The sequence below is a fragment of the Egretta garzetta genome, unplaced genomic scaffold (assembly GCF_000687185.1).
Source record: "Egretta garzetta isolate BGI_Z169 unplaced genomic scaffold, ASM68718v1 scaffold166, whole genome shotgun sequence".
Classification (NCBI taxonomy): Eukaryota; Metazoa; Chordata; class Aves; order Pelecaniformes; family Ardeidae; genus Egretta; species Egretta garzetta.
The window spans coordinates 855,808-869,874 of NW_009260133.1; the positions used below are offsets into that span (position 1 = coordinate 855,808).

The following is a 14,067-nucleotide window of genomic DNA, read 5'->3' on the forward strand; positions in this document are numbered from 1 at the left end:
ACTCCTGGCTCGGTGCCCGCGACGAACTTGCCCGGCACTGGAAGGAAAACGAAGGCGAACAGAATGCAGCAAGTGGAAAAAAAAAATGACAGAACAGAAACAACCTTACCATTTTCTGTACAACTATGAAATCTTTGCTGTAGGTGGACAATGCCTCTTTGAACAGCCTCCTTTCTTGATGCGTCCATTTGTCAGAGCCTAAAAAGAAAAGAGAAAAAAAAAAAAGAGAGACTTCATTATAAACAATAAACCCCCCCATCTTTACGCTGATGTAGTAGCTGAAACAAAAACTGGGAAACCTCAAACACATGCTTGTGATTGCTGCTACCCAAATACAAGTATGGCTGTACTGACTCAGAGCTCGAGTCCACCTAACCCCTATTGGGTCTCCAGCAGCAGTCACAGACAGTTGCCTAGGAAACAGTAAGATCAGGGCAAGCAAATACAATGCCTCTCCCTAATTTTTCCTAACCTCTGACCGCTTTTGGCACAGGGGATTTCCTGAGTCTGTTGCAATTTGCTTATTTAGTAACTATCCTTGTAAGTGCTGATCCACTCTTCCTTTCAACCAATTAAACTTCTTGCACCCAAACCATCCTGTGCTGAGGAGTTTCACAGATCAGTAGACCTTCCGCATGAAGAACCGCCTCCTTTTCTTTGTTTCCTGTCTCCCAGTAGCTTCACTGGATGACCCTTTGGTTTTCAGTCTCGACCATCATCTCCATGCTATTCAGGACCGCACATCCTTTCTGTCACTGCCACACCTTTGCTCATTACTGCTGTCCCTCTCTGAACCTTTCTCAGTACTAAAACCTTCCTATAGAGATGAAGGGACCAGAAAGGCACGTAATAGTCAGCACATAAGCAATCCACAGACTTGCACAGTGACATCACCATGTTCTCTATCCTCTTAGCATTTGGGCTTTTTTACCTGTTTTAAGATACAGAGCTGCTGCTTTCATGGAACTAGCATTATAATCCCAAGGTCTCACTCTAAATGAGAAGTATCACCACAGAGCTCGTAATTTTATACATAAAGCTTGTAAATAACCCCTATATGCCACTTTACATTCAGCTACACAGAAGATCATCTATCATTTTGTTCTCCAGACGGTAACTCTTGTAAGGCCCTTCTGCAGCTCTGCACTTGCACGGCTTGAGGCAAGACACTTAAATCCTCTGTGATAGAGGTCACAAGTAGATAGAGATTGTAGCAATGTGCAATATACACAAAGTGCTTTCTGGTCATTCAGTGGAAGCTGTATATAAAACTTTCAAATGTTGTTATTCTGTGTTTGCTTCACCAGCCTAACTGCCCATGAAAATGTGAAATCAACATTTAAATTGAAATGAATTTGTGCTTCCTTGGTATTAGTCAAACAGAAGGAACACAGTATTGCTCTACTGCATCAAAGCAGTGTCCTGTTTGTAAGAGTGGGCAGCACTGCATACATTAAAGGAAGGATACCCAAGAAGCCATAAAGCAGATGCCTTTGAAATGACTTACACCATGAGAAGATTCTACTCTGGTCTGTCTGAGAGTTTCTGAAATATCTAAAACTTTTATCAAAAGAAATCCCTAATATTCCTGTCAATGTTACCATTCTCCATAGAAATGCCTGCCTCTGCACTGAATTCAATTAACTTGGGCTTGGCACTATGCATGGTATTGAACTCTACAGGTTACCTATGTCCATAAAAAAAAAAAAAAAAAAAAAAAAGTTTTTTTACTAACTGCAAATGTTTTGCTTTTCAGTTTCAACTCCCAGGCTCACAAGCTTAAAGCAGGTATCTCACTGCTCCATCACGTGCTAAAAACTACAAAATTAACTTTTCTGAAACCTGTTTTCTGCAGGCTTTTCCAGTACTGGATACAGGCATACATTAGTTAGTTCTACAAAGATTTACATTAAAGCTTTCAAGCGTCACAGAAAGGCACTGGCTTCAAGCCACAAGTTTTATTTATTCTGTTATCACCCAAAGATCTTTTTTTCTGACACACTGCCTTGCCATCTTTCCCAACCTGAACCAGCATCATTCCCTTCTTACACAACTTGCCAGCTTTTGAATTTACCCTCCCTTTGGACAGGGGTAAATGCACTGATTCAGTCCAGGAGCCTGCTCTGCTATACCAAAGTAGAACTTTAAAAAACATGACAACACCAAAGGAGCGATTTTAGTTTCCAGCAAACCTCTCTAGTCATGATCTCCTGCCTCCACCCCACCCTACTGAAAAAGAAAAAAAAAAAAAAAGAAAAAAAAAAGGATCACTTCCATGAACTAATTTGATTGTACACCTATGGAGGTTTCAGGACTTGCAGAGTTTTCCCCAATAGCTGTGGTATTAGCACAGACCCTTATAAGATTACACGGGTTAATTGGAAGTAACCTAATTAATAGAATAAATCCTGTGTAGGAAAAGAAACAGAAGAAAAGCTGTTTTTAACTCTGGTTGCTGGGAAACCGCTTTTGCTCTTGTTAGCTTGAGGGAGATATAGAGAACGTGTATAGAGAGATATCTGCAATGCAGCAAGAAAGAATTTTGGACTTTGGAATACAGATCAAATTTTAAAGCTGATCTTTATGTTCAGACATTTATTCTATGTTCTGTTTTATCTGCCATATTGTTTTCGCACTGATTAACTGACAGTAAGTATCTGCTACAAATTTTGGGACTTTGGGCTTAATCTGTGGGTTGCAAGGGGGCTACACCTATACCCAGGGACACCACCCCCGCCCCGAGATGGCTCAAATCCATTACCTACAGCATATGCTGGGTCTGATCCATACCCAGTACATACAAGAAGTTTTCAGACCGCCTGAAGCACATTATTTCAGAGACCATCTACAATTCTCACTGCAGAACTTCAGACCTGAGAAATTCCACTGTTCAAGTGAAAACAATTAGTGTTTGCAACAGCACTCCTCTTGTATTAGGTACGTGTCCCCTCTCTCTTCCCTAAAACAGCATCCTGACAGATGGCAAAGCATTAGGACAGAGAGATTAGGGTGTTCTTCCAAGCAGCCCTGGGTCAGCATGCCCAGCTCTCTTGGCACACAACAGAAAAGCCTCGAGTTTTACAACTTGCTTCCTTCACGAGCCAACAGGTTTCAAAGGTGAGTTAATTGCTGTATCCTCATTTGAGGGCAATGCTAAGGACGAGTTTGGATATTTGTTGTTTGTGGTATCAGTGAATTCTCATGAGTAAGTGCCATGCCCTGTTTTGGTCTATTCCACCTTTAAATGTGGCAGTGCCCGAAAGCTGTGATTTCTGAGTACAGAGCAGAAAGCGCAGAGAGTTAACCCAGACAAATGCCATTTCAAAATATATTAAGCTATTCATGCACTAGATTGTGAGAAATTCCCATATGCCTTGAGTGGCTGATTATCAACCACAAATAAACTATTATTCAAGAGCTGCTGCATGGTGCTAGAGGGTGGCTGTCAATATAAGTTGCAATCACATGTTGCATTCAAGAGCATTAGTAAATAATGCTTTGTCTTGTTATTTTATGGCACTTAAATCCAGACTGGTGAGATTTTGTTTCATGCTGTGATAAGCTGAATCAAACTTTCTTTCCTGTTTAAGAAATCGGGGCACACGGATGTCCATGGGTCTCAGTGCTAGTTAACAAGGATTAGCGTCACCTCATGTGAGAGATCAAACAAAATTATCTTTCCTGGCTCCTCCCTGTATCACAATAAAACACTTTCTACTGTGAAGTTGCTTCAGTAAAGACTATTCCTCCTTCTCTGCCACGCAAGCAGAAATTTCTTATCTGCTCTGCTAATTAGATCCCTCACTGAGGATGAGATGCTGCTGGGATATCTCCTCATCTTCCTGCTCTCGTGCCCTGGACTGTCTCACGCGTATGATTTGGTGTCATCTCTTCAGACAAGAGACCCCGGTCAAAGGTCCCAGCTGACGTCCTCCTCCATCCACCCCTATTGTACACCCTTTGGACTGCAGCAGAGCTGTTGCAAGGCACAAAGCACCAGGCATCTCCCCCAGCCAAGACTGAAAACCTGATCTTCACATTTATTCACTCTCATTATCAGCTGCCATCAAACATGTGTCTGTTCTTGTTCTCAGGCCAGGGGGTTAAGGAGTTGCTTTACAAAAGAGTCCTTGTTACATGGGAATCTTTCCAGTGAGCTGCCACAGCTTGCTTCCATACTGATGCGGCACAGTGACTATAGCTGGAAACGAGTATATGACCCTGGACACCATGATTGACTGACTGACCACCAGGAGATTCTTGGCTGGTTTCCTATTCCACCTAAATCGGAGATAAATTCTTAAATCTCTTGTGTAAAACCCTATTCTGTGTGCCCAAGCAGCTGTTAACCACTACAAAGTGTTAAGTAATAACACAGAGGGCTGCAGGGGAGAGACATTTGCCACCAGTGCTTAGGTGACATAACTTAAGTCCAACAGCTTAACACCACCTTGTGTATTTCACAGGGCACTTCCGCTTTATCACCAAAATGTGGTTCTTTGCATGCAAAGAGTGGTTCTGTACTCAGTACTAAGACACCAGCGAGAGTTAAAGCACTGCCTCTTTGGAAGAATGCTCATGATTATCGTATTCATTTATCATCATGCACCATCACCTCAGAAAAGGCAGGCATGATGGCAGACGCTTACATACCAGAAAATGAAGCCCTTACTGCTAGTAAATTATAAGCTATGAATAGCAGCAATTTTAAAAGGAGATCAACAAATTAAAATTTAGTTTAAAAGAGGAAAAAAAAAAATTACTCAAGGCAGTTTTAAATCTGTAGAACCCTACGCAGCAACATGGATGTGAAGTTTCTGTACACCTTCAGTCGGGGAAAAACTGCCAAACTCTTAAGAAAAGGCTCTGGAAGTACCACTTGGCACTGTCTACATCACCTCACTTTTAGAGGCTGCCATCCCTGCAGCAGGCAGCAGAGAGTGCAGCGTGATCCCATGCACCAGCCTGGGATGACAGCATTGGACTCTCTAAACCAGCAGATACAGAGATCGCAAGGAAACCCACCGGCGTAGTGGTAATTTGCCAAAGGATGGCACTTCAATCTCACTGGCTTTCTCAACAGCAGCTTCTCAAGAGCAACCTATGTGAAAAAGCAGGGAAAACCAGAATTAGCAAATCCAGTCAGCTGCTGCATAGAACTGCATTTAGAAGACTATTTGGTAGGAGGATATGAATTAATTTTCTCTCTTTTTTTCTTTTCTGTCATATGGAATCACATCAAATTACTCCAAGGCCCATTAACAGTGTACCTCACAGAAGAGCACCTAACACACACCTGTCCTGCCTTAATTAGCACAAATGGGACTATTACTTAGCAACTTCCAGCTCTTCCCTCCCCCTCTGCTTGCCACATACAAATATATTTTACAGTGTTTGATTTGATAGTGTTAATTAATACTAGTATTTAATGGTTGGTTTGATAGCATTAATATTTATAGTGTGAAGTCTTTTAGAATATCTGTTTAGGTCAACATCTGCCAGGAATTACAGCAAGTTTAGTTAATCCTCCCTTGGATCAGGGAGGCAGATGATTTGTGGATCCCTACAATTTTTTCCTGTGATAATGCAGACCCCCTGTATAGCAAATTTCACATCCTGACAGTAAGTTCAGTCTCCTGTCTCGGACCCCTCGGATACAGCTAACAGAGCCTAGGGAAACTGGGATGCAAGCTAAAAACCATTGTATTAGACAATCCTGTGAAATTCATTCCAGCCCTGTGTTCTGTTGCATTTTGTTTTAAACTAGCTTTCCAGGAACCGATGCAGGGCCTTGTCTTTCCATAACACTGGGCAAAATGGATGTTTTGCCCTAGTTAATAACATTCCCATCACTAAACTAATGCAAATATTTGAAATGCATTATTTATACGAGAACTGTGTGCAATTACCTCACAGTTCTGAACAAATAAGTAGATGTGATTGCTGCTACAAAAAAGCATTTTTATAAGGGCTAGAAGAGGACTAAGCTCTCCGTGACCAAATATAAAGCTTGTGAAATATCAGGGCTGGAGCAAGCACTGGGAGACATTCAAAGCCCCAGGGCTATAAACTAAGTAATCTTATCTATATGAAATATACAGTAAGCCTTCAGAGAGGCACTGCTTTGAAATTTAAATTTATTAAAGAATGAAAGGGAAAAGTCATTCCCCAAAAATGTTACAGGATGTTTAAAGCATCACTGCTAATCAATCAAAAATCTCTTTTTTATATAACCATATCTAAATCCATTTAATAAAGCATGCTAATTTAACTGCAGAAGAGGATCCTATCTCCCCTTTCAGCTTCTTATCTTACCATAATATCTCCTTTCGCCTCAAAGAGAGAGTGCAAAGCGTATTCTGAGTTAGTTCCTCCACCAGGTAACACACTGGAACAGCTCATATTTAAAAGGTCTTCCACTGTCAGAAACAAGTCAACATTTTACTGCCAATACAGTAGCCTGTCAGTCAAGCATCCAGAGCCAAGGATTCTGTAATGCCACTCAAAGACAGCGTAGTTCAGGGCAACAGCTTTCATACTCTCTCTCCCCAGCACCTCATCTCCTGGTTTTACGACCGCTCACGGAGGAGGGTATGTGATGGGATTTGCAGAGTGCATCCTTGGGATGGGACAGGCTACTGCAGAGCCAGCGATTTGGCTGTGGGGCAGTGGCATGCACAGGCCAGTGATGTTGCTGTGCCAAGAAAGCTCCAGCCAGGGTAGAGAAACAGAAATGAATCGTGCTGGAAGCAGGAACAAACTCTGCTCAGGACTGGTAGCAGCCACTGAGCCCATCACATTTCCTTTCAGCTATGGTCACAAGACAGGCCCGGGACCCATCAGCTGCCTCTCATCTGTGATGTCTGCCCTTACTGGGCAGTTCAGTACCCAAAAAAACACTGCCCAGCAACAATCTTTCCCCCTTGGCTACTAGGAAACAGTTCATCCAGACTTCAAGTCCCACTATATAATGTTGTTACTCTGAATATGTAACATGCAGTTCTGGTCTCTTGCTCTTCGTTCTCAGGAATTAATACTCTCTTGAACATTTTGCACAGCATACACATGAGAAAACAATGTGAATTTCTTCAACAGGCACAGGGTGAGCTTCTAAAATGGCAAATTATTGTACCTCTTTGTTGAAAGACTTTGTTTTCCAGTTCTGGCCATGGTTTCCAAACCAAAGTAGCCTTGTGCACATCATTCTCCATCAGAAATCTGTCCTGCAGCTCAGGAATATCAGCCTGGAACCTGGACCCAATATTGATTCGTCTAGAAAGACAAATAAGTAAGTATTCAACGACACAATGTGCAGAAAAAACAGAAGTCATGTTAGCATTCACTTTGTTTACACCAAAACCTTTATTACGCTGGAGTGGCAGGAAATTGTGTCAAACTGCTTTACGCAATGCTTTACTCTCATGATAAGTACTTTGAATATTAGAGAACTGATCTCTTGGAGGAACCCAAAACTTCAATACACAATTTAAACTACACTGAGACATCACACCTTACAGACAACCCAAGCTAGCCTATACGCGTGCTGACTAGCAAAGAGGCTAGATGCTGGAAACAATAACTTTCTGTTCCATAGACACGGGCACTCTTCAGCAGAGAGCAGAAAGAGACATTACTGCTGAGGGACAATCCTATTTGCAGGTTGCCCTGGGGAACCTACCAGGTAATACCTCTCCAAAGCTCCATGCTTAACATACATATAAGTGTACTGGATCAGCATATGTTCTCACAACCCTCTTCCTGGCCATCACTAGCCCTTTCTTCACCTTCAGTGGTTCCCACCAAGCCTCTCCTAGAATTTTTGAGCCACGACATCTCCATCTCCCACAGCCACTTCGCTCCCAATGTCCTCAGCCACCATCCAGAGCAACCTTAAATACAACCAGCCCAACATGATTTCAGGCAGTTGAACACTACCTGCTCAGTTCAAAACACTTCAGGCCACATGTTCTAGGCTAAAGCCAGTCTATAAAAGCAGTGGCAAAAACAATATTGTTTTTCTTACGGTTCAACAGTCTGTTCTCCAGGCCCAGGTGTCACCGGAATGATACTTCCATCAATACTATCTGAAACAGAGATTGGAGTTTGAGTTTAAAAAGGTATTTTGGTAACAACTGTATTTCTGTTGATGCTTCACCTCCCAGGCTGCTCTGCCACCTCCCTATTAACGTCAACATTACTCCAGTCTGTTAAGCAACAATTACCCTTTAACAATATTGTCGTGGTTCAGTCCCAATCGTCAACTAAGCACCACACAACTGCTTGCGCACCCTCCCTTCCGCAACGGGATGGGGGAGAGACTCAGAAGAGCAAAAGTAAGAAAACTCATGGGTTGAGATAAGAGCACTTTAATAATAATGATGATGATGAAGAAAAGGAAAACAATGAGAGAGAGAGAAGCAAAACCAGGGAAAAAAAAACAAGCTATGCAACCACTCACCACCCACTGGCCGATGCCCAGCCAGTCCCTGAGCAGCGACCACTGTCCCCCGGCCAACTCCTCCCAGTTTATATACTGAGCATGATGTCATATGGTATGAAATACCCCTTTTTTGGCCAGTTTGGGTCAGCTGTCTTGGCTATGCGCCCTCCCAGCTTTTTGTGCACCTGGCAGAGCATGGGAAGCTGAAAAGTCCTTGATAGTCTAAGCACTACTTAGCAACAACTAAGTCAGTGTGTTATCAACATTATTCTCATCCTAAATCCAAAACACAGCCCTATGCCAGCTACTAGGAAGAAAATTAACTCTACCCCAGCCAAACCCAGGACAAATATTTAGAGAGAAACAGTCTAAGTTGTTATAGGTAATAGAAATGTCCTAACTTGCAGAGGTTTCTACTGCCCTGATCACGTCTGATTAGACACCTTCTCTTGTGAACAACAAATACTAAAAATGAACCCCATGTCTCAAACCAGGTCTTTTCCCTCCACTTCAGAAGGCCTGGCTTTAATGAGAGGCATAGTGTTCCTTTCTTAAGGCAAGCCGCATGGAAAGATCACAGCCTTACTCTCTGGATAGGGTCCTCTATTCACTTTATGCTTTAACATGTCTACAAAATCCAAGGCAAAACCCCTGATAAAGATAGACTTTTCCTGTGAAGTAGCAGAACCAGCCATGCATGTGAGCACATATAAAAATCATCAGTGTGGTTAACACCAGGAGACAGGACAGCGGTATTTACTATGTACTGCTGCTCTGTAACCGTAACACTTACTAGACCGACACAGGAGCACCCGTGGAGTAGGTGTCAGTGGAGTAAGTGGCAGCTGAGTATGCGAGGTGCTGTGAGATGATGTGATAACACTGCTGAAGAGACCAGACCCTTGCCGAACTGGACTAAGCATCGGTGGCGGAGTGTAGGGGGGAAGCTCATGCGTCCGGTCTAGCAGATGATCTCCAAGGACACGGGGAGAGCGAAGCTGACTCTGGTACAGGGTGGCACCAGAGTGGGACATGCTGAAGTTGAAGGAAGGAGGAGGTATGAAGAGAGGTTCGGGTCTGTGCCGATACTTCTTCTTGTCCTGCAATGGTTTGAAGTTTTCTTCCAATTTTACAGCACTTTGATGAGGTTTTTTGCTAATTTCCTAAACGAAAACACACAGAACTTCAGCATATAGGCATGCTTAAATGTGGTTTGCACACGATTCCCTACAGCCACAGAAAAGCTGTTAACCATGAGGTAGTTATTCAGGTACAGCCATAATAAGCCTGGTCAGTACAGTATCTGGTGTTACATAAATACCTCAGGAGAGAGAGAAAAACCAGGACAAACTACCCTCACCTCCCTCAGCAAACCCTCTGGGTCAAGGTAGGGCTGAGCCACAAGCACAGACATGGAGAGTCTGCTGCCAGCTTTTGAGGGTGCAGGGAACGGCTCTCTCCCAGGCCACAAGGCTCCCACACCCTTCTTCAGCTCCACCCAAACACCCTGGGCACTTCTACTTGCACTGAACACACACAGGCTGTTGGGAGTTACTTCATAACCCAGTCACAGTTTATTAGAAACTTTATACGAGATGTTTTTCCAATGCATTTATTTTGTTTGTCTAGGAAGGACACATGAGCTCAATGAAATTACTGCAGTACTCAGCAGCAGGAAAGGAAGAAAAATGTAATAAATTCAAATTCTTTGCCTCTTATCACTACATTCCCATCAGCTTGAGTACAATCCAGCTGCAACAAATCTTGAACTTAACTCTCTCCTCTTTCCTTGGAGGAAAGAGGGTAGTAGATGACCATTTGGGAGATTCATACACTGTAATATGCCTAGAATTCTAGAATTTGAATGTTAAAAGTAATTTGACGATAAATCCCTACAGTCCACAGAAGCAGAAGACACAGAATTTGTGCAAGCCTGGAATCTGGATTTCTGGAGGGTGAGGTGGGAAGAGACAGCTTCTCAGGTTGTGCTTTAAGAACACACAGAAGCTGGTAGATGAACACAGTATTAAACACACTGCTTTCAGGTGTTCAGATTATAGATCTTCTTTAGGATAAACTTGGAAAGCAGAACGTAATTTTTGACAGATAGAGTTACTCCAGAATGTCTGCATCATTTAGTAAATTCTTCTACTATGTAAATTACTACAATGTATGTTTAGACAACATACATCTTTACACCATGGGTGGCTCTTGAGAGTTGCATTCACCCAATAAAAATCATGTTAGGAGCATTAGCAGTGTCACCCTTCATCCCTTATGTTAATACGTTCCAGCTTGTGGAAATGTTTTTGATTGCAGAGGTCCTGTCCTCTCTGTTAGATCATTGCTGTATCCTCTCCAACAGCTGTTGACATTTTTTCCTCTCCAAAAAAAAAAAAAAAAGGTTTGGAAGAGTTTTTCTTTTGCAGGAAAACATAGAGCTTTACAGAGAATTTTGTTGATAATGGACATTCAGAACAGCAGAAGGGTGAGGGTTACCCGTAACCACACACATAGTTCATCATGATGGTGAATATTTAATGTTCAAAAAGGAGAAAGGGCAAAACCCCCTAAGCTTAAGGAAAAAACCCAACCAAACAAAGAGCTAAAAAAGAGAGATCCAGAAAGCCAGATCCAAGTCTTTAATCAAAGGCTCATTTTGTTCTGGCCTTTATATGTGAAAGAGCTGGTACTCCTTTCTCAATGGTGTAAAGCAAACTAACCAACCAAGACAACATCTTAGAAGTCTTATACACTTCCATCTCCTACGCTGCTTCACCTACAGCATACTTCAGCCTCAGTGTGGTTAATGCCAGCACTACTTTCAAAAAAGATCACATTGAATATTAACGGAGATCGTGGTGTCCATGGGCTTTCAATGCAGAATCACCCCAACACTTTTCCGAAGCTTCAGGAACTGATTCCCATTATCCAAGACGGAATGAATCCTTGTGGGCCCTGCTGCCGCACCTTGATAGATCCACTCCAGGTAAATCCTGATGGACCTCACCTGACTGCTAGCTTCAGCCCACCATCCTGTAGCCTTGTTGAATATTTAGTTTCCTTCTGCTGTTTGATTTTACTGATTCCATGAGCTTTGTGGGAGCTTTTCTAGACAGCTCAAAGCACAGTATAAATAAATGCAACACTGCTCCAGTTCTTTGGTATTAAAAATAAAAAAAAGTCTCCAATGGCACAATATCTTTAAAGAAGAAGAGGGAACTGCAGATCTTTTGATCTTCGAGTGTTTCCGATGCTATTGCTTATATAAAATATAGGATGAAGAGAGGAATCTGTGCGAGTTTAGTTTGCTTGGGCAACAACAAAGACTGTAAGTATAATTTTGAGTGAATGAATGCGCATTTAGCCAAACGCTGGCAGATTTAATCACAGTCACTTTACATACGCTGCAGAAATACACAAGCCCAAGCCACCTACTCTGATGTCTCTAGAGAAAATCTCCCACTCAGAGCTCAAGGATTCAGAAAAGACTGTCCCTTTTCTCTCCAGAAACTAGAAATAGAAAATAAAAATTGTACTGCTGAGTTACAAGCTAAGTATTGTGAGATGCTAGCTTCCACAGTAAAGTGGAAGTTTATGTTTAAAACCTCTGCCTGAAAGGAACAGAGTAAGAGATTTTATATATATTTAAAATCAGTGTGTATGTCTGAGCAAAGGGTCAGGAGGAGGTTGATCAATACACAAATATTATAAGGATTACCCACGATGGTATATGCTGTCCCCTCGTTTGGCCATCAACCTCATGAGGAGAAGAAAAAAAAGTCACGAGATAATTCCTCTGCATTATACAGATACATATACTCCCCAGTAATCTCTTATCATGGCATAGTCTGCAAGCATGGGATTTGAAGGAACAAGCAGCATCTATTCCTACACTGGAACACAAAATAAATACCGCGTGCTCCAGGACTCTTTCAGGAAAAGAATAAAGAGCTTTCTCACATCTCATTCAAGTATTCATCAATTCCTCCTGTTGCCTGATAATTTCAGTTTTATGAGCGCAATGAAAACACTAAGCACAGCTATTTTTCCTGTATCAGAATTCCCAGTGATTAACCCTTAGATCTGATGCATCCAGAGAGAAAGGGAAAAATGACTTTATTGCAAAACTCTTGAGTCGGCACTGGCTTAGAGCACACTGTAAGCACTGCAGTATCCTCCTATCTTCAGCTGAAATGAGAAGCACATATATCTGACTTTAAAAAAAAAAAAAAACAGGAAGAAATAAAATTGCTAAATTTAAGCAATAACATAGAAACAAAGCAGCCTGAAAAGGAAAAAAACAAAAACAGTAAAAAGATACTAAATCCCTTTGTTCTAGTGGGATAAAAGAATATCACATTCCAATTTCAAATGATTTATTTTCAGTTGAGGTCTTGATTCCCCAGCAAAGGGAAAATTAGTATTTTCAAATGACTAAGGAAAAAATGCTATGATGCTACAGGCCTTTTTTTTTTTTTTTTTTATAAGGCATCATTAAGATTCCTGCAAATATTCTAAAATATGGACATTTTAGAAAGTACCAGCACTATAAGCAAAGGGATTTAACAGGCACAGCACAGTTAGTGGCAAGAAACGCAGCACTCACAGAGGATGAGCAGGGGTTGGCCACTTTTGGACTGCACGGTGGAGAGTAAGTCATCTTCACGAGAACAGGCATCTCATCATCTGACACAGAGTTGGCAGGCTTGTCTTTGACTGTGGCAGTGCTGGCAGAGGGCTGCGTGCTGGGCTCAGGTGACAGAAGCTTTACAGGGACAGACACTGGCATGACGATGGGCGCGAGGCTATCCACCTCTTTAGGCAGCGGCTGCTGTGGTGGTTTCTCTCCTTCATCCTGTACAGACAATTAAAGGCTTTCAGCCCAAGTGAGGGAGGGCTGCTTCTAGATCGATACGCTACGCAACGTATGCACTGTGACTGAAAAGAAGTGGCCAGGGTTTCAAAACACACAACAGTGTTGCTTCCTGGACTCCCTGTTTGCCTTGAATGAAGTTGGCAGATTACTTATGACTCCTACACAGGATTCAGCCTCAGTGATAAATAACCACATTAAGCATCTTTACAAGGTAACTTGCAGGAGGGGAGATAAACACGTGCTCTTTTTATCACTATAAAGACAGAATTCTCTATCACCCACCTAAAAACAAAGACACAGATGGTGTAACTCCAGTAGCTCTTTGCCTTCCTGTGGTATTCCCTATTAGGGCAGAATTTCTAAAATATCAGGACAGAGAAAGAATGACTGACGGGGCAAGTTATTTTTATGCAGAACCATTCAAACCCACATTTTTGGTTTGGTATTTGTTGATACCTATAGAACTAAAACACTTGGGAATAAAGCTGTCAAAGATTCAACAATCCTGCTCCTTCGATTAAAACCTGGGAAGGCTTCCAGTAAACATCCCTTAGTCATCCAAGTAGTCCAAATGAAAATAAGGAAGACTTGATGTTCCTGATATTTCTAATATAATAAACAAACATGAGGGGGAAAAAAATGTAGACACTCCTGAGATTACTTTTGCAGGGTGTTTTTGTAACGCACAGAGAAACAGAAGAGGGACAAACGCTGTCCTCCACCACTGCCTCTGACTTTAAAGCAAGAC

At 42.1% G+C, this 14,067-nt stretch overlaps 1 protein-coding gene across 5 annotated transcripts in view; it reads right to left on the reverse strand.

The window, feature by feature from the left end:
• Positions 1 to 14,067, reverse strand: part of TRERF1 (transcriptional regulating factor 1) — a 72,796-nt gene that overhangs the window by 3,682 nt on the left and 55,047 nt on the right. For 3 of the 5 annotated variants that reach the window (XM_035897025.1, XM_009641586.2, XM_035897024.1), the window contains exons 6-12: positions 13,050 to 13,298; positions 9,234 to 9,603; positions 8,024 to 8,084; positions 7,133 to 7,272; positions 6,316 to 6,419; positions 5,026 to 5,101; positions 110 to 198 (exon numbers count right to left, since the gene is read on the reverse strand). In XM_035897025.1, the coding sequence (XP_035752918.1) occupies positions 110 to 198; positions 5,026 to 5,101; positions 6,316 to 6,419; positions 7,133 to 7,272; positions 8,024 to 8,084; positions 9,234 to 9,603; positions 13,050 to 13,298 (1,089 nt within the window). The remainder of the gene's footprint in view (positions 1 to 109; positions 199 to 5,025; positions 5,102 to 6,315; positions 6,420 to 7,132; positions 7,273 to 8,023; positions 8,085 to 9,233; positions 9,604 to 13,049; positions 13,299 to 14,067) is intronic. The other 2 variants (XM_035897027.1, XM_035897026.1) reach the window with 1 other exon arrangement.